General features: G+C 41.0%; 1 protein-coding gene across 1 annotated transcript in view; it reads left to right on the top strand.

Moving 5' to 3' along the window:
• LOC126187423 (zinc transporter 5-like) overlaps positions 1 to 20,148 on the top strand; it is a 249,072-nt gene that overhangs the window by 134,663 nt on the left and 94,261 nt on the right. The window contains exons 4-5 of the mRNA XM_049928495.1: positions 14,245 to 14,402; positions 16,279 to 16,446. Coding sequence (XP_049784452.1) covers positions 14,245 to 14,402; positions 16,279 to 16,446 — 326 coding nt within the window. The remainder of the gene's footprint in view (positions 1 to 14,244; positions 14,403 to 16,278; positions 16,447 to 20,148) is intronic.

Here is a 20,148-nt window from a genome sequence, read left to right as displayed (position 1 = left end):
TTAAATGGAGGAAAACTTGTAAACATAGGTGCAGCAGGAGACATTCCTGCTGCATTTTCTAACACTTCCAACGCTCGTAATGTAGAAGTCAGTAGCTCCAGATAACCCTGCACAGTTTGTGTTAGTAGTTGAGGTTGAAAACACACACTCTTGCATAACTAGGAAGAAATTCAGATTCTGATTTGCAAAGGTCACAGATCCCATCCTCGTTGCCACTTTTGTAAAAGACCAGTTACACACAAAACTAATGTGAACTCACTGTCGTTTATTCACAACAAGAGACTAACAGGATGCACCATGGACACATCGAAAGTTATCTAAGTCCATATTCCAAAGCAAAGTCCAGCCAATACGACATCAATGTCATTCTAATGACACATAGAGCCACAACATAAACGCTTTAGCCGAACTGATAGCACGCTCATTGTGCATTTCACAGATTGTATCACTAAAGTCTCAGACCGGCCCTGGGCCACCTTATATACCAGACCTTGGCTTGGTTTCATCAGAGGGCACTCTTGATGACAAATGCCCTCTGGGTAGACATTCCGTAGCGTTCAGCAATATTTTTGTGCCAGCTATTCAGTTTCCATAATGATGCCAGATGGCACCACTAGATGAATATCAAGAGCTCAGTTGTGAAGCCAGAGCTATGCAAAGAAGAGACAACTGTAAATTGGAAGGAATGTATAGAAGGTTTATACAAGGGAGATGAAGATGGAGACAGCGTTATAGAAATGGAATAGGAATTAGATGAAAATGAGATGGGAGACATGACATTGTGAGAAGAATTTCATACAGCAAGTAAAGACCTAATTTGAAACAAGGCCCCTGGAGTAGATGCCATTCCCTTAGAGTTACTGAGGTCCTTGGAAGATCCAGTATAAGCAAAACTATTCTGCCTGACGTACAATATATGTGAGACTGGAAAAGTACCATCAGACCTCAGGAAGAATGTAATAATACCAATTCCTAAGAAGGCAGGTGCTGACAGTGTGAACTTTATTGACTTATCTGTTTAGTAAGTCATAGTTGAAAAATACTGACATAAATTATTTACAGAAGGCTAATAGACACTGACCTCGTGGAAGATCAATTTGTGCTCTGAAGAAATGTGGGAACATGGGGGCAATACTGCCCTTTAGATTTACAAAGATAGGTTGAGGAAAAGACAAACCTACATTTATAGCATTTGTTGATTTTGAGATACAGTCTTGGAAATTCTGAAAGTAGGAGGGATAAAGTACAGAGAGAAAAAGGTTATATACTCTACTTATACAGAAACCAAACTGAAGTTACAGGAGTTGAAGGACTGGAAAAGAAACTAATAGTTGAATAGGGAGTGAGACAGTATTGTAGCCAATCTTTGATGTTATTCAGGTTTTACATTGAGCAAACAGTATGGGAAACTAAGGAGAAGCTTGGAAAGGGAATTAAAGTTCAGGCACAATGAATAAAACCTTGTTGCTTAGCAATAACATTGTACTTTTGGCAGAAATTGCAAAGAACTTGGAATATCTGTTGAATGGAAAAAATATTGTCTTTAAAAGATGTTAGAAAATTAATGTCAACAAATGGAAGACAAAGGTAATTGAGTGTAGTCAGATTAAATCAGGAAGAGCTGATGAAATTAGATTAGAAAATGAGACACTAATACTAACATTTGAGTTTTGCTGTTGGCAGCAAAATAAATGATGATGTTGGAAGTAGAAAGGATATAAAATGCAGAAGATTCTTTGGTTAGCTTGACTGACTAATGAGGAGGTTCTGAATCAAATTGGGGGCAAAATTATGGCACAAACTGATGAAAAGAAGGGATCAGTTGATAGGACACATCATGAGGAATCAAGGAATCATTTTGTTTATGATGGGAAGTGTGACGGGTAAAAATTGTAGAGGAAACTGGGATTGATATACAGTAAGCAGGTTCAAATCGATGTAGGTTGCAGTAGTTATACAAAGACGATGAGGCTTGCACATTGGTGTGAAGAGCTGCATCGGACCATCCTTTACACTATAGACCACAAGAACATGATGCTTTATAATCCCTTTCTTAAAAGTAAGAGTTGCAACATAGTTCTTACTTATTTTAACAATGATGGAAAGGAAAATTATTTAAAATGACTTTCATTATTGCAGCATATGCCAAATTGATTCCGTAGTCCATAGTACATTTTATACTTTTACAGATTTTATTTATATCATTTTATTTATGTCTGCTTGTCTAATAACATATTTTATATAGATGTTATATTGAAACTTTAATGTGAAAATATTGTACTAGCCCCATCTACCTGCCTCAGTGTTTTATACACTGAGGTGCCAGAAGCCATGGGACATCTCCTAATGTCATGTCAGACCACCTTTTGCTCAGCATAGTGCAGCAGCTTGATGTGGAATGCATTCCACAATTCACTGGAGGTGCTCTACAAAAACAGTGAGCAGGATTTTGCGCATGAACTGATCTCTCACATATGTCCCATGCCAGGTGATCTGGGTGCCAAATCATTTGCTCATATTGTCCAGATTGTTCTTCAAATGAATTATAAATAATTGTGGCCAGTGACCTGGTGCATTGTCATCCATAAAAATTTCTTGGTTGTCTGGGAACATTGAGTCCATGAATGGCAGCAAATTGTCTCCAAGTGGCAGAATATAACCATTTCCAGTCAATGATCAGTTCAGTTGGTCCAGAGGACCCAGTCCATTCCATGTAAACACCACTCACACCATTGTGGTACCACCACCAGCCTGTACAGTCCCTTGTAGACAACTTGGGTCCATGACTTCATGGGGTTTGTCCCACAGTCAAACCTTACCATAAGCTTTTAGCAACTGAAATTGGAACTTACCTGACTAGGCCATGGTTTTCCAGTCGTCCAACCGATACGGTCACAAACTCAGGAAAGACGCTGCAGGCGATGTCATGCTGTTAGGAAAGGCACTCATGTAGGTCATCTGTTGCCATAGCCCTTTAATGAGAAATTTCATTGTGGTGTCCTAATGGATATGTTCATCATACATCCCACATTGATTTCTGCCGTTATGTCATGCAGTGTTGCTTTTTGGTTAGCATTGACAACTCTATCCAAACACCACTGCTCTTGGTCATTAAGTGAAGGCTATGTGCCATGTTGCAGTCCGTAGTGAGAGGTAGTGCCTGAAATTTGGTATTATTGGCACGCTCTTGACACTGTGAGTCCAAGACTGTTGAATTCCATAATGATTTCCAAAATGGAATGTCCCATGCATGTAGTTGGAGCCATATGTCTGTTGATTCATCCCATGTGGCTATAATTGCGTCTAACACCTTTTCACAAGTATCAACTGAGTGCAAATGACAGATCCGCCAATTCACTGCCCTTTTTTACCTTATGTATGCGATAGTACCACCATCTGTATATGTGCATATCACTATCCCATGACTTTTATCACCTCAGCTTATAAGGCAGGCCTCCTCACCAAGCTACGAGCAGTGGTTCATAATACATTCTTTTGCATAGGAATATTGATGAGATACTGTGTATTAAAATGTATGTTGCTCATTTGCTTCTTTTTTACCTGATAGTTTCTGGGATGACTCAGGCTAATGTTCATTCATGTTGTGTATGCTGTGAATAGAAAAAGCAATAAAGAAGAAAAATTATATTAATTAGTGCTACTATGACGGAAGACTCTTGTTATCATTTTATGTCATCTATTGTCAAAGTCACAGGTAGGCTGTTAGTCTGTGTTGCAGAAAGGTGTGGCCCCATATGCAGATAGTAAAATAATAATAATAATAATAATAATAATAATAATAATAATAATGTCATGTAGAAGAAGATGTAATTAGATGAATGACAAACATCTTCACTTAACGAAGGTTTATTCAGCTCTTGCTCCGGCCAGAACACATATGGTATATATACAGCTACAGAACATTCCAGTACAATGATTCTTGACATTTAGGATACTTCTAGAATGTACTTGAACCGAATATAGAAATTAAAATTTTACAGTTCAGGTGAGTTTTGAACTCACGACCTTCATGCAACAGTCTAGTATCACAACCACTACATCACGATATCATAACCACTACATCACGATGTCTGTGCTACTCAGCCTCTTCTGCGACATTGCTCCCTCCTTAAGAGAACAGCATCTCAGTGTTACGTCCTCCTATTCCAGGAACAAGTTATCGGTTCTGTATACTCCAACTCCCGATGACTGATGTTTGGCTCTGGCAGTGATCTTCATAGAACTTCCTTTGCCGCTATGCTCTTCATCACCTTTCTGCTTGTCGCTTGTCGCTGGAGCCTTGAATTTATCCTGGGTTGCAGGATCCTTATAGGGCTTCATTCAAAGGAGGTCCCCTCAGGGGCTCAGCATTCGTTTGCTGAGTACAGGCTTGATGACCCCGGTGTTCTTGAGCTGGGGACTGGTAAGCACCACCAGTCCTCTGTCACCGTAACTCTGGTCATACTTCAATGACCACGATGCGGCGCAGTGGTGGAATGTTGCGTGTTTCAGAAAACGGGGGTCTGGGGGTCTTGGCTTCACCGTCTGGACTGTGAGGAAGGTACCCACCTCTATAAAAAAAAAAACCTTAACATCAAGGAGTGCTACGTGCTGAGGAGGTGAATGGCTGGTGAGGTGAAACAGTCTTTAGTGAGCAACCTCTGTGGCACCTGCCACACCCCAGTTGAATCAGGCTTGCTCAGGCATGCAGGGCTCTGCCTCGGTTGACAGTAGTTTCCCTAGCATCTCATGGGATTCTTATGGAACTGTCTCATGAAACTACTACTCCTGACGGGAGGAGTGTACCATCAGGCAACACCTACACCCACTTCTCAAAAAGAGCTCAGTTGGTCAGTCCTCCTGAAAAGAAGTCTCCAAGTAATAGTAACAGGGCATTAGTGTGCCATAACACTCATTGTAATCAAGCGAAATGGGGGAAGCTTTGAGAAGATATCCCCTATCTATATTAACAAGGCATTGGAAGGTTTGCTGGGTCTCTGAAAAGTGTCAAACAACTATGTAATGGAACGCTTTTGGTTGAAACTTCTAATTCCACCCAAATATCTAAGCTTCTGGGATGTAAGGCCTTAGGTGACTACCCAATCAAGGCTGAATTGCATGACACCCTTAACTATAGTAAGGGCATGGTTACCTGCTCCGATATAATGGAGATGGACCCCACGGAGTTGCACGAAGAGTGGAAGAATGTGGGCATCACGGAGGTGCAGAATTATGTGAGGAGAAGCAATGGCAGATTGGAAAAATCTGCAACATTTATTCTAACGTTTAGTATTCCCAAATTACCAGAACATATCCTTGCTGGTTATATCCGCTCCCAATGTGGTTTCAGGCGCTTCCGCTTCACTCTGGACAAGTTAATTCTACTGGAGACAGCAATATAGGAGTCTTTCTTATGCCAAAACCATTTAGTTTGTGTGTTTTTTGACCTCAAAAAAGCATATGACACTACTTGGAGGAACAACATCCTTCGCCAACTTCATGAATGGGAACTACGAGGATGCCTGCTGCTTCTGATCAAATCCTTTCTCGAGAACAGGCGTTTTCATTATCGCATTGGTGATGCCATGTCTGATTGCTATGATCAGGAGAATGGTGTGCTCCAAGGCAGTTTCCTCAGTATCACATTGTTTGCCATTGCTATCAATAGCATTTCCTCTGCAGTCAGGAATCCTGTCAAATGCTCTTTGTTTGTGCATGACTTTGCAATCTTCTACTCTTCCTCTGATCTTATGACGACAACAAGGCAGCTACAACTAACCATTAGGAGGCTGGAAACCTGGGCCCAGACAACTGGTTTTCGGTTCTCGCCTGAGAAGACTGTGTGTGTCAATTTTAATCATGCTTGTCGGAGATTTAACCAACCAGAGCTTACAATGGGGGACCGTATTTTACTTTTTCAAGACACAGTGTGCTTTTTGGGTTTATAATTTGACTCAAAATTAACATGGCTCCCACACCGGAAAGACCTACGAACAAAGGGCTCCCAGTTGTTGTCAGACACCTGCAACCAGTCAGTCTCCCACTGATGCATGATTCATCTGTCAAAACGACGAAGCAGCTACAACTGACCATTAGGAAGGCTGGAAACCTCGGCCCAGACAACTGGTTTTCGGTTCTCACCTGGGAATCGGCCCCAAGTGACCCAGCCATTTGGTATACGTGCTACGGTCTGCCTCAAGGATTTGGATCTCTCGGGCATGAAAATACACACCCAGCGATGGAACACACTGGTGTCTTTGGAGGCCCAAAGTGATTTTAAGCTTGACACAGTATCCGAGAAATTGTACGCCAGACATGGTTTTTACAACTGTGTTTTCATCTATTTTAAGTATGTACCATAGTTTTATTGTTATTTATACAGATGGAACCCAGCAGGGGAATGCTCTCGGTTGTTCTGTGGTTTTCCCTGATAGGGGTTTTAAAGTACATCTTCCAGAAGAATTTACAAATTATGATGCGGAGTTATATGGCATTCTAATGGCACTGGAGAGGGTTCATAGACATCACCGTATGAGTTTTCTTGTCTTTTCCGACTCTCTTAGTGCACTGCAAGAGCTTCACCAAATGTATCTGGTAGACCACTGATTCAGCTCATCCATGACTGCTTACAGCAACTCCAACGCTGTAGCAAGGAGGTGGTCTTTTGCTGGGTACCTGACCATGTTGGGATTCAGGGTAACAACATGACTGATAAAGCTGCCAAGGAAGCATGTTGGGATGGTGCTGTCCATCAATGTCCCATCCCGTTGCACACCATTATCTCATTTTCTGGCAGATGCATCACTGTCAGTGGGAGACTGACTGGTTGCAGGTGTTGGACAACAAACTGCGGTCACTCAAACTGACCACAAAAGCTTGTCGGACTTTATGTCAGCCTCGCCGCTGGAAGGAGGTTTTGCTTACCAGACTGTGCATCGGGCATAGCCCTTTACACATGGCTTCCTCCTCTGAGGGGAGGATCCACCTTTCTGTGAAGTTTGTGGTGTGCCGCTTTCTATTGTGGCTACATGTGTCCTGTATACTGATATTAGGGTAGGCCTTGGTCTCGCGGGAGATCAGCCCACCATCCTCGCAGACACTGATACCAGTGTTAACAGAGTGGTGAAATTTTGTGAACTATCCCTAAACTGGTGAGGAAGGGCGACAGACTTTAGTACTTTATAAAATGCTCTGCATGTGGGGAGAGCCTTCATCCCCACCTATGAGATTTCATGTTGACTTCTCGTCCGGGTGCTGATGACCGCGTTGTCGAGTGCCCCCTCAACCCATCTCATCATCATCATCATCATCATCATCGAAGGACGTGGACCGTATCTCTGATCTTTTGTCATCTTGTGTCGGAGTCAAAATCTTCAACTTCATAAGTAACACCAGACCTTATAACATCCAAAGTAGCGCCTGAGGAGCTTCTCACAGAGACCAACCTTCGGAACAGGAGTGAAGATCCAGATGAGGTCACCAAGCTGGTAGACAATTGGGCAGGGCTCGCGTCATACCTTCAGCAATTGTTTTCTTTAGCCTGCAGCATGTGGGGTCGAGCTAACTGCCAAGCTTCCTCAGCTCTGGTTAACACCTGGCCCATGTAGTCGTCATCCACATCATCAGGATGTAACGGAAACACAGTGTCCATCGTCGTAGTCGCCTCATGATCATGCACCAGGAAAAATGGCATAAAGCCTGTGGTGTCTTGTTTGGCAGTGTTGTAGGCAAATGTCATGAAAGGTAGCACCTCATCCCAGTTGCTCTGCTCAACATTGATGAACACTGATAGCACATCGGCCAAGGTCTTATTAAAGCATTCAGTCAGCCCGTTAGTTTGCGGATGGTAGGCAGTTGTCATGTGATGAGTAATGTTGCACCGACAGTTTATCTCTGTCACAAGATTCGATTGAAAAACTTTCCCTCGATCCGTAATTAATGACCTTGGGGAACTGGGTTTTAATACTATGCCTTCCAAGATGAATTTGGCTACCTTGAATGCTTCAGCTCTTTTCACGGCTTTTATAATGGCATAGCGTGTCAGATAATCAGTGCAAACAATAATCCATCTATTGCCACTTGCAGACATTGGAAATCATCCAAGGAGGTCAGTCCCAATACGTCGGAAAGGCGTTTTGGCTGGTGGAATTGGTATGAGTCGGCCAGGTGGTTTCTGAGGAACTGCCTTTCTCCTCTGGCACTCTCGACAGTGCGACACATAGTGATGGACACTCCTAAATAAACCTGGCCAGAAAAATCTCTTGCAGATCCTATCGTATGTGTTAATAAATCCTAAACGTCTGGCCTCAGGTGGGTCATGGAATATCTGTAGAACATCTAATCGCATGTGTTTGGGAATCACTGGTAGCCACCTCTTTCGAAATGGATCAAAGTTTTTCTTGCAAAGTAATCCATTAACTACCTTAAATTGTCCTTTCACATCCTCTGATTCAAGGCAAGCATAATTTGAGATATCGTGGCGTCCTTCTTCTGCTCAGCAGAGAGATCCTGGAATGCAGTGAGAAGACACTAACTATCTTCATCAAAGTCTTGATGGTCTTGCACAGGGTTTCTGGAGAGACAGTCGGCATCTTGGTGTTTTCTTTCACTTTTGTACACTATGGTAATTTCATACTTTTGAAGATGTAGTGCCCACCTGGTGAGTCGTCCTGTTAGATCCTTAACAACCAACAAAGTGAATGATGGTCTGTAACAAGTGTGAATGGCCTTCCATAGAGATACTGTTGAAATTTGCACATGGTTCAGATCACAGCAAGACATTCTCTTTCTATAGTTGAGTAGTTTCTCTCGGCTTTTGTAAGTGTCCTAAAAGCATAGGCTATAACCTTCTCTTTTCCATCTGAAATTTGCACCAGAACAGCACCGATCCCATATCCACTGGCATCTGTGTGTACTTCTGTAGGTGCTCTCTCATCATACAGACCAAGTACAGGGTCAGTCGTCAGAGCTTTTCGAAGCACATCAAAAGAATTTTGTTGAGCACCACCCCAGATAAATTTAGCATTGGCTTTTAACAACTCTTGGAGTGACCTGGCTTTGATACAAAAGTCTTTGATAAAATTACAGTAATGAGAACATAGTCCAAAGAAGCTTCTCACATCTCTAATACTTTTAGAAATAGGAAATTTCATTATAGATCTCACCTTTTCTGGGTCTGGCCGCACACCTTTGTTTGACACAAGGTGTCCAAGTATTTTGATTTCTTTTGCTCCAAAGAGACAGTTTCTTGGATTAAATTTCAGTCCGCCTTGTTGGAGACACTTAAGAACAGCCCTCAGTCTTTTTAAGTGTTCATCAGATGTCTCTGACAACATTATAATGTCATCTAAATAACAAAGACACATCGTCCACTTCAGGTGACTTAGAAGATTATCCATCATCCATTCAAAAGTTGCTGGCGCGTTACACAAACCAAACAGCATGACCTTAAACTCCTACAGGCCCTCAGGGGTGATGAATGCAGTTTTCTCATGATCAGCCTCATCTACTTCAATTTGCCAGTATCTTGAGTACATGTGCATGGTTGAAAAAAATTTAGCCCCCTTCAGACAATCTAGTGTATCATCAATTTGTGGAAGGGGGTAAACATCCTTTTTAGTTGTCTTATTAAGCTTCCTGTAATCAACACAAAAGGGCCAACTGCCATCCTTTTTCCTGACGAGAACCACTGGTGATGACCGTGGGCTCTGCGAAGGTTGAATGATGTCATTCTTCATCATTTTATTTATCTCATCGTGAATTATTCAACGTTCCGTTGCTGACACACCATATGCTCTCTGGCTTATTGGTTGATGGTCTCCAGTGCTAATCCGGTGTTTCACTATCGATTTGTCTAGTTTGCTCTTCACCTGTGGATTGAAGCATTCAGAGAACTCTTGAAGAATGGCAAGTAGCTTCTTATGTTGTTCCCCAGTGAGATCTGGTGATGATTGAGCTAGAAGATCTTGTCTCGTAGTGGTAGCACAGATTTCGCCCACAGCCTCGGTTTGGGAGGTTTCTAGGACACTCAGCTGTTCGGAAATTAACGGCTCAGTGTTTGCTATGCACATGCATCTTGGAAGGATCTGCAGTTCTCGGTGACAGTTAACTATCCACAATTCCCCAAATCCATTCTTAAACGAGATGACAGAGGCTGGGATGATCAAGTTATTCTTCAGTGGTACACTTCTCTTACTCTTACTTCTGTGGTATACTTCTCTCTCTACAAGATCCAAGGGTTGATGCATGGCATGACACATGACAGTTACCTTTCTAGTTCTGAGTGCAGGAATGATCATTTCATCCAGCACACACAGTCTCCACACACTCGGATGCGCATCTTCCTGTCCACAGTATCTCATCTCATCTAGCATACTCTTCAAGCGAGCACAATCTATAATTGCCTGAGAAGCTTTCAAAAAGTTCCATCTGAGAATGATGTGATGACTACAGTCTTGTAAGACAATGAATTCTAAGTGCGTGTTTGTGGCCACTTATACCCACACAAATGACACATCTTCCTGTAGGTTTTACATATTTCCCATTAGCCACCTTCAGCAGAGATGTTTTGTTGTTTTCTGCAACTGGTGACGGTACTTCTCCGAAATGACTGAATGCTCCAGAGTCCACAAGAGCTTGGGCTACTTGGCCATCCATGAGGATATCGACATAGTTTCCTATGATTTTTTAAGTGATCGACGGTGGAGGATTTTTCTCTTTGGCGGCCTCACCTCAAAGGAAGGTTGCAACCTTTAGTTTTCCAGGTTGTGGCAGCTAGGTGATTGGCTGGAGCTTCTAAACGGCGCTGGAGACCTTGATCAGTGTGTTGGGGAGCATTCTCTCCAGTGGCTAGCTTGCGGCAATGGTGACCTACGTCATCCTGCACCCACATTGTCTTGTTCATCTTCATTGTCCCAGAGTTGGTGTCTGCTAAGATTGGTTTGCTGTCTTTTGGTGCAGGCGTCATAAAATATCCACCTCCTTTCTCGACGAAAATGTACTACATGTCCCAGTTGTCCGCACTGGAAACATATTGGTTGGTTATCCGTGGTCCTCCAGACATCACTGTTCCTTGGTGCCCAAACATGTTCCTCATGCGGCATTGTAGGAATGTAACTTCGTCTGTGTCTCGACTTTATCATCATTTTAAAGGGAAATGAAGGACAAGAGATTGGGTTCAATGTCTGTTCCACTTCCTCCCTTATGACCTCTTTAAGCAGCTTATGTTTTTGCTCGCCGTGCAGTCCAAGTGCCTTCTGAACTTCCTCTCTCACTATCTTACGAAGGAAACTTGTGAAATCAGTTCGTTGCTCCATCACAGTCATCGATACAACGTTTGGAAGTCATTCAAACTTCTTGCATATAATTCTTTTTTGATGTGTTGTCTCAGTACACTAGCACCATTTTATGAAGTCATCTGCTGTCAAAACCTCCTTCAGGAGTAGGGCACCTTCCTCCTTCATTCTAGGATACACTATTTTACACAGCTTCAAGACGCCTTGAATGTAGAATGCTGTAGTTTCTCCTGGACGCTGTGCCCTGCACTTTAATGTATCTTCAGCCTTGCACTTCTGTCGTTGTGTGTTGCCGAAATACTTGCGCAGTTCCACCTGGAATACGTCCCAGCTTGTGAACTTCTCCTTGTTGTTCTCATACCAGTGTTTGGCAGTGTCCTCAAAGTACAAAAATAGGTTAGCCAAACACATGGTGTCATTCCACTTGTTAAATTTGGCTATATGCTCATATACCTTCAGCCACTTGTTTTGACCTTGGCCATTGTCACCAGAGAACCTGGAAGGATGTCTCATGTGGTGGCAAACAGTTGCTGTCATCGTAATGTCCTCTTCTTCTTTTGCCTCCGATAGATTGCGATTTGTTGAATAGGGCTCAAAATCGGGTTTATCGCCATGTAAACGGTGGCTCTGTTGTGGCCTGATGAGAACCACTGTGTTGTCGGTAATGTGTGCTATCACAAGTTCCAATACCCAGTGTCTCCACCAGAATAATGTCACATAGAAGAAGGTATAATTATATGAATGATGAACACTAACTTCACTTAACGAAGGTTTATTCAGCACTTACTGTGTTGTCAATCATTATCCTAAGAAATTTGCAACCATTCATAGAGTACAACAGGAGTACCAAGCTGGCTTCTGACCAAACCAATCGACAATATATCACATTTTCACACTAAGACAATTGTTTGAAAAACATTGGGAATACGATAAAGATATCTTCAGCCTGTTCGTTGATTTTCAATGTGTGTATGACAGCATCCACAGGAATAGCCTATACAATGCAATGCGGGACTTCAGAATCTCTGAGAAGCTAGTGAGACTGGTGCAAGCTTGTATGGAAGGGTCAAAGGCAGCAGTACGTTTCCGAGGAGCCACATCAGAAACAATCGAGATTGAGACAGGCCTCAGACAAGGGGATGCTCTCTCATGTGTTCTGTTCAATGTCGTCTTAGAGGAAGTAATAAAAGAGTGTAGGCAACAGGAGTGGGCTGAAGTAGAGATGGACAGTAACTTCAATTATCTCTCATATGCAGATGACATAGTACTATTAAGTGAATCAAAGCACGAGTTGAAAGAAATGTACCAGAAAATGGACAATTATGCACAGAAGGCAGGACTCAAAGTGAATCGAGACAAAACAGAGTTCGTGCAATTAGGAAGAAGACGAGAGCAGATAGAGTTTCTTGAGATAGATGCCAAGAGGATCAAGAGAGTAGACCAGTTCAAATATTTGGGATCATGGTTTACCATCGACAACAACATAAAAATGGACATCAAGGAAAGAATAGCAGTGGGTACGAAATGCATGCATACCCTCAGAGAGATGCTTGGCTCTAAATCGATCTCAGTGCACACGAAGATAAAAATCTACAACACAGTGATATGCCCAGCAGTAATGTACGGTTCATAAACATGGAGCGTAACTAAGCGAGAAAAGGAAAAACTATTAATATTTGAAAGAAGAGTAATTAGGAAGATATGGGGACCAGTTTTGGATAATGGAGAATGGGGGAGGAGGAAAAATGAGGAAATCTACCTTCTGATCTAACAACCAACTATCCTACAGAAGATAAAGGGCAAAAGAATACAATGGGTGGGCCATGTAGCCTGTATGCCAGATGGAAGACAGGCGAAGATGGCACTAGCGGGGAAACCAAAAACCAAATGCCCCATTGGACGACCAAGGCAGTGCTTTTCGTGCAGCCACAGGATGGATGACAATTCGCACCCCCATTGTGCACATTTTGTGAATGACTTCCTCCAGGATAATGACATCGCTCAACCAGAGTGGCCAGTATGTTCTCCAGACATGAACCCTATTGAATATGCCTGGTATAGATTTAAAAGGGCTGTTTATGGGCAACGTGACCCACCAACCACTCTGAGGGATCTACGCCGAATCGCCGTTGAGGAGTGGGATGATATGGACCAACAGTGCCTTGATGAACTTGTTGATAGTATGCCACGACTAATACATGCATGCATCAATACAAGAGGACATGCTACTTGGTATTAGACGTAACAGTGTGTACAGCAGTCTGGACCAGCACCTCTAAAGGTCTCACTCTATGGTGGCACAGCATGCAGTGTGTGGTTTTCATGAGCAATAAAAAGGGCGGAAATTATGTTTATGTTGATTTCTATTCCAATTTTCTGTACAGGTTCCGGAACTCTTTTAACCAAGGTGATGCAAAACTTTTTTTGATGCATGTAGATTGTTGGTACCCTTCTGTATACCACCAAGTTTCTTATCTCCAAACACTATATTTACACAGACGTTGCTTTTGATGCATATTTAGTGTTCTGAGATACTGGAATGAAACTTTTAACTCTTTGGCAATGTGGTAGCTGATGTTGATATATCAGACAGATTAAAACTATTTAACATATTTTCATTTATCCAGTCTCTGTAGTTCTGTAACTGTCTTCCTTTTTGTTTACATTTTAAATACTTCTTGTAACTGTATTTTGTTTAGGGCGTTTACTTATTTATTAAAACTGTAATTATTATGTTTCAGCACTCACCTGTCTGCAGGAATATATAATAAACTGATTATCTTAATTTGTGAAAGTGATTTTTTCCTTTCTAGCTAAGTGGAATACACAATTAGCACCACTTTTAATTTCTTGTGTAATTAGTATGTTCTGTTTAATGAATGTGTATAAGTAAACAGCTTTTTTCATTACTCATTTGAGTCTTATATTCAGTTTCCTTTTTATGTTACAGGTGGCAGTGCAAAACCAGCAGTTATTCGTGGTGGTGTACTTTTCCTTGCTGCAATGTTAACCTTAATATTTCTTGATCACGATGAAAATGAGCAAAATTCTGGACATAGTCATTTGTTCTCTGGCATCGGTTCTTGGCTTGGACTTGCAGATCATAAGGTATAAAAGTTTATTTGTTATTATATGAATACAGTATTTCTCTCTCCTCCCTCCTTGGCTACTTCCCCCCCACTTATCTCACCCCACCCTCCTTCTCTCTCTCTCTCTCTCTCTCTCTCTCTCTCTCTCTAATCACACTTCCTTCCTTTCAGTTGTCACACAAATTCAAAATACCAGATACTGAAATACATTGTAATACTATTTTATATAGGTTATGTGAAAGAACTTGGTTTTTTGCACTTTTAATGTTTGTCAACTGCTGCACTTTATTGTGGAAGGAAAAAATACAAATAAATTATGAGAATGAGCACTGATTGTCTCTTGGGAGAGCAACAAAGGTCTCTTCGTAGTCAAAAGAAATCAATGGCAAAGTCACCAACAGTCCAAGTAGAGTTCACAAGTACAGTCCGAATAGCTCAGTAGCATTGGCATAATTGAACTGGCGTGATAGATCTCTTAGGTTGGTAGCTTTGTAGCCATAATATCACAAGTGACCAGTACAGTGGTGGCATTCTTTTATCTGCAGTACAAGGCAATTGCCCATGCTCATTTGATGGAACACAGCCCATGAAACCTTCACCTTGTCCTGTGCAGCAACAAGCTGCTTCCATATGAGTGACTGCTCTCAGCTGCATAGCTATCTCCAGCATTGCAGTATCAATAATGCTGCCAGACACTCTTCCTACATCTACATCTGTACTCCACAGACCACAGTGAAGTGGATGACAGTGGGTATTTTCCATTGCACCACTTATTAGGACTTTATCCTCATTCCATTTGCATATTTAGCCTGAGAAGAATGAGTGCTTAAATGCCCCTGTGCTTAATATAATTTGGTCTTTGCAGTCCCTATGGAATGATAGGTAGAGAGCTGTACTATATTCCTAGTTACTGAAACATTGTTTGCCAATCTGCGTTTGCTCATCTTTAATTCATTCAACAATAATGTGTCCAACTGTAGTTATGTTTTCCAGTCTGTCACTTTCCTCATTGATTTTGCATTTTGCATTGCTATTCTACATTTATCCCAGTTTTATCCTCTGTTTTAGCTCTATGTTTCTCCTCTCAGAGGTCCATATGGAAGACTGTTCTGGTATCTTTAATATGAGACTGGTTCATAATTTCCATCATTTTTGAACAATAGATAACCTTATGGGTCTTTACATGAGTGGTTTTCCCCCTTGTGTTCATCTTGCTATACTGAGCAGATGTTGCCTCCTCTCCATTACTACAAGATGAACATCAAAAAATTCCTCGATCATTAGACATTAATAGCATTTTTTGGTCTGTCCAGTACTTTCATAAAAGTCTCATATACTCCTTGAAAGAAATTAGTTTCTTGAATTGACTGTTTTTTATATCTCATTTATTTTTATTTTATACGCTGTGACATTGTGTAGCCTTTTCAAGCAGTTTCTTAATCCATTAAACATATATGTTTTAGGTTACATTCATATAATATCATGGGCAGTTTGTGGTTAGCTTGGCTTTAGAGCTGAAGCCATGATATCCAGTTCTGTACAAACAGTAGCACACATTCAAGCCTGATCAACTGTGCATTACTTCTGATATCATATGACTGAAAGACAAAACATACATGTTTAATGGGTTAAACATTTTGCTTGAAAATGACTGCAGAGCCGAAACTTCATAGTATACAAAATAAAAATAAAATGGGTGTAAAAAGCAGCCAGTTCAGGAAACTTATTTCTTTCAAAAAGTTTATTGTGGCTGTGCACCCCATTTCAATGAAAATATTAGACAGGTATTAAAACATAGAAATAGTTTAATGTGAATGTTACAGAATCACGTTATTCAATAAGATAATGTTGAAGTTCAAGGCTTGCAAATAATGGAACATCAATTTTTGTTTCAGTTGGGAGTTGTACTGCTTTCGAGTGTCCTACCGATCCATGCTGGTGCAGAAATGTTGAGCAAGCGTGCTTCGCAAGATGTTGGTGGTGAACAACGTCTTCATGCTCTGTCAACGCTGACAGAGGGTGTTGTGCTTCTCCCGTGGACAATTGTATCATTATTTCTGCAGGTAAATTATTGTAAAGTTATTTTCTATAAGAAATGTGATGTTTGGCTTTCACTGTTGATTATTCCTTGATTTTCTTGTTAACATTTTTTTCTTGTCGTACAGACACAAAAATGGTAAAATTAAGTTATTATTTTGCTCAAAGTAAATCTGATTTGTCAGATACCTTGCTTGGACTGTTTAGTGATACTTCTCACAAGTCTTAAAGCAAGGTGACTCTCATAGTTTGATTACACTCTTCCTACTACACATAGCTTCCTGGCTGAATTCTGATTATATTCTACCTATTTTTGTTACTGCATTTCATTTGTGTCCCCAGTACAGTTGTATTCTACCTCTCTGTTTCGACTTGTGTTTCTAGTTTCCATTTGTGTTTATAGTTTCCATTTGTGTTTCTAGCCCATTCAGTCTCCTAGAAAGAACCCTGCTAGCATGTATAGGGAAACATGAGGGGGAGGGGGGGGGGGGGATGATAGTGTGTGTAACAGCAACGTGGGAGAGTGTAGTTTTGGTCCAGGTCATGAGGCATGGCTGAAAATTAGTACAGTAGTGAATGTTCAGATCTTCTCAGAATTCTGTACAGTGGTATTGTGTTGGTGATACTGTCATCTGTCAACTTGAAAATTTTGACAACTCTAGATTATATTTCTCTTTTAAGTTAATCTTGCAGATACTCGTCAGAAATTAGTAAGTGTACTACATGAACTGAAGATCTGTTGTATCTTCAAAGCTGTTCATTGCAATGACATACATAGACAACTGACTTATTATTTCATTGTCCAAAAGTGATATGCTGTTCTTTTGTAACCTAGATAAGAAATAACATTAGTCTCCAAAATGCAAAAACCAATTTCTTCATGCTCTGTGACATACTGTGATAACATAACTACTTCATTCATGAAGTTTATGAAATTTTGGGCAAGTTTTCATATAGCCTGCCTGTGCTTTATTGTGTCTTACAGAACGGAGTATTTTGGTGATATGTGGAGATGATTACCCAAAGTGTTGTATAGTAGACTTCTAATTACATGTTACTAGATGGAGTATGAAACTGGAAGGAATTAAGAACTGACATTGTTGTAGGGAAGTTGTTAGCAGAGAGTGTAATCATTCAGAAACATTAGGTTGTTCAGCTGGACGATGCAAGTCTTTCTATTTGACACCATTTCGGTGACTGGTGTGTCTGATGATAATTAGTTGAAATCAGTATAACAACACAAACACCCAGTCCCCAAGCAAAGAAAATCTTTGACCCAGCCGAGAATTGAGCACAGGACCCTGTAATCTAGAGTTTGTAGTGCTAACCACTAGACCACAAGCTGTTGACAAAATCATATACAGGGCGCGTCAAAAAAATGTATACACACTTTGAAGCGCCATAGAAAATTTATTTCCCATTCTACAATGTTAAATTTCTGGAAATGGAAAGCTTAAAGTCCAATTGGAAAAATAAATGTACTATGCAAATGTGATTAATGTTCAAAGTGGTGGCCTTCAGCATCAATACATTTCTGAATACGAGTCACCACTGATTTCGTACATCGTACGAAAGTGTCCATTGAGATTTCTGCGCACACTGCCTGAATCTCATTCCAAGGTGTGTCCAGGTTACGTGGTTTACATTTGTACATCTCATCTTTTACTGTTCCCCATAAGAAGAAATCCAGCAGCGTGAGGTCTGGAGAGCGTGCAGGAAACTCGATTGGTCCCCTGCATCCTATCCACTGGCCTGGCACATTGTGATCCAGGTATGCTCATACGTCCCTATGATAGTGCGGCGGGACACCATCTTGTTGGAAATAAAACTCATCATTACCGTATAATGCACAAATGGCAGAGAATATGGAGTCAGCAAGCATTGTTAGGTACGTTTCTCCAGTAACAGTACCCTCAAAGCGGAAAGGCCCAATGAGTCCCCTTCCAGACAAACCACACCACACATTTACACCAGGCAAATTCACAGCCTTTTCAACTGTAATGTGAGGATTATCTTCAGCCCAGTACACACAATTGTGCCTATTGACAGTTCCATTGAGTTTGAATTGGGCTTCATCCGACCAAATTATGCTACCCATAAATCCCGGTTCACGTCTCACCATCTCCTGAACCCATTCACAAAATTCTAACCTTCGATCTGGATTGTCATCATTTAGCTGTTGCACCAGCCTTGGAATGTACACATGAAACCTGCCTTTCTTCAGAATGCGTAGCACACTACTAGCACTTACATTACTCTCATGTGCTGCTTGCCTTGAAGATTTTTGACGCGAACGCTGAAACAGTTCCAAGACTGCAGTTGTGGAATCATCACTTGTAGCTGTACGAGGTCACTCTGATCGACCTTTATGAACATCACACACTGTTCCATGAATCTTGAATTTGTCTCGTAGACGTGTAACTGTTAACCTTGAAGGTGGTTCTGTACCATACTCACTTCTCCACTGTCTTCGAACCGCAGCTACATTCTCAAACTTCCAGTACCACTTAATTATCTGCTTCTGCACTTCAAAGCTCAAACGCATGTCCGCCACGTTGCAGTTACTTCCTTGCCACTGCTGCCACCTGTTGAAAAAACATAACACTACTTTCTCACAGATATTTAACCTTGTAGAACAGGAAATAAATTGTCTATGACAGTTCAAAGTGTGTGGAAGACCACATGCCAGCTTGGAGGAGTAGAGCCTCAAGAATGTCAAAATCTGAGATGCAGAACACACTGCAGAATGATTATGAACTATCTTTTGGTCTAAGAACAATTATCAACATCAACAAGCAGCTAGTGGGTTTTGAGGATTTTTCATCAGGGGAAGCTTTGTATTGTTGTGTATCTTTATTTAAGTCTAAAACACTTCTAAATTTCAGATAACAGTTCCCTGATTACATCCCTACCAAAGAAAATGAAGTTATAGTTCATTGATTTAAAGTTTCATGTTATTATTATTATTATGTTGTTCCTAGGGTATTATATCTACAACAACACTTGCCATATCAGTTGTTAGTGTAGTTGAGCATACATAAAAGTACACATGGTATCTGTCTCCGCGGAGAATGTTCTAACAAATTCAATCATTCCATATGTACTTCTATAAGGCAGTCCCAAAACCTTCCAGAAGCTACAGTGATTTGGTAAGTGATATACTGGGGGGACCCAGATGCAGGTTGTCTATGTAATGGATTCCAAGAGCAACAAAAATTTGATTTTCAGTATTTCACACAAATAGTGACTGGCTTAAAAAATTTAAAATGCTGACACAATCGTATATGAAAGGTTCAATGCTGTAAGGAAGTATTACAGTAATAAACTGTGTATATATCTCGAAGTTGGGTAATTAACCACACAAATGCCCAGACTACGTTCATCCAATATTTGAGAATGGGAGCAGTTAATGAATTACATGAACATTACATGTAATTTCAAACCTTTGCGAAACTTGTTCTTGCTGACCGATTCTTTAAAGAATCAGGGGTAACAATTACACCAAGGTGGATGACAAACGCACATGGCCTTGCTTTCTCTTTCTCGGAACCTGCTGTTTTGGAGTGGGGTATAGCTATCTGAATCCGGATATTGGTAGTGGTCTTTTGTGTACTGGCACTGACGGATACTCATACTCAACTTGTATTGTCACATCTTCCTTGTAACTGCAACATCAACAATAGATACTTTGTTACCTATTGAGACATTGCGATCATTGGATCTTAATG

This window comes from Schistocerca cancellata, chromosome 5 (assembly GCF_023864275.1).
Source record: "Schistocerca cancellata isolate TAMUIC-IGC-003103 chromosome 5, iqSchCanc2.1, whole genome shotgun sequence".
Classification (NCBI taxonomy): domain Eukaryota; kingdom Metazoa; phylum Arthropoda; class Insecta; order Orthoptera; family Acrididae; genus Schistocerca; species Schistocerca cancellata.
The sequence above is the reverse complement of the archived record's forward strand: the minus strand, read 5'-3'. Positions and strand labels throughout refer to the sequence as shown.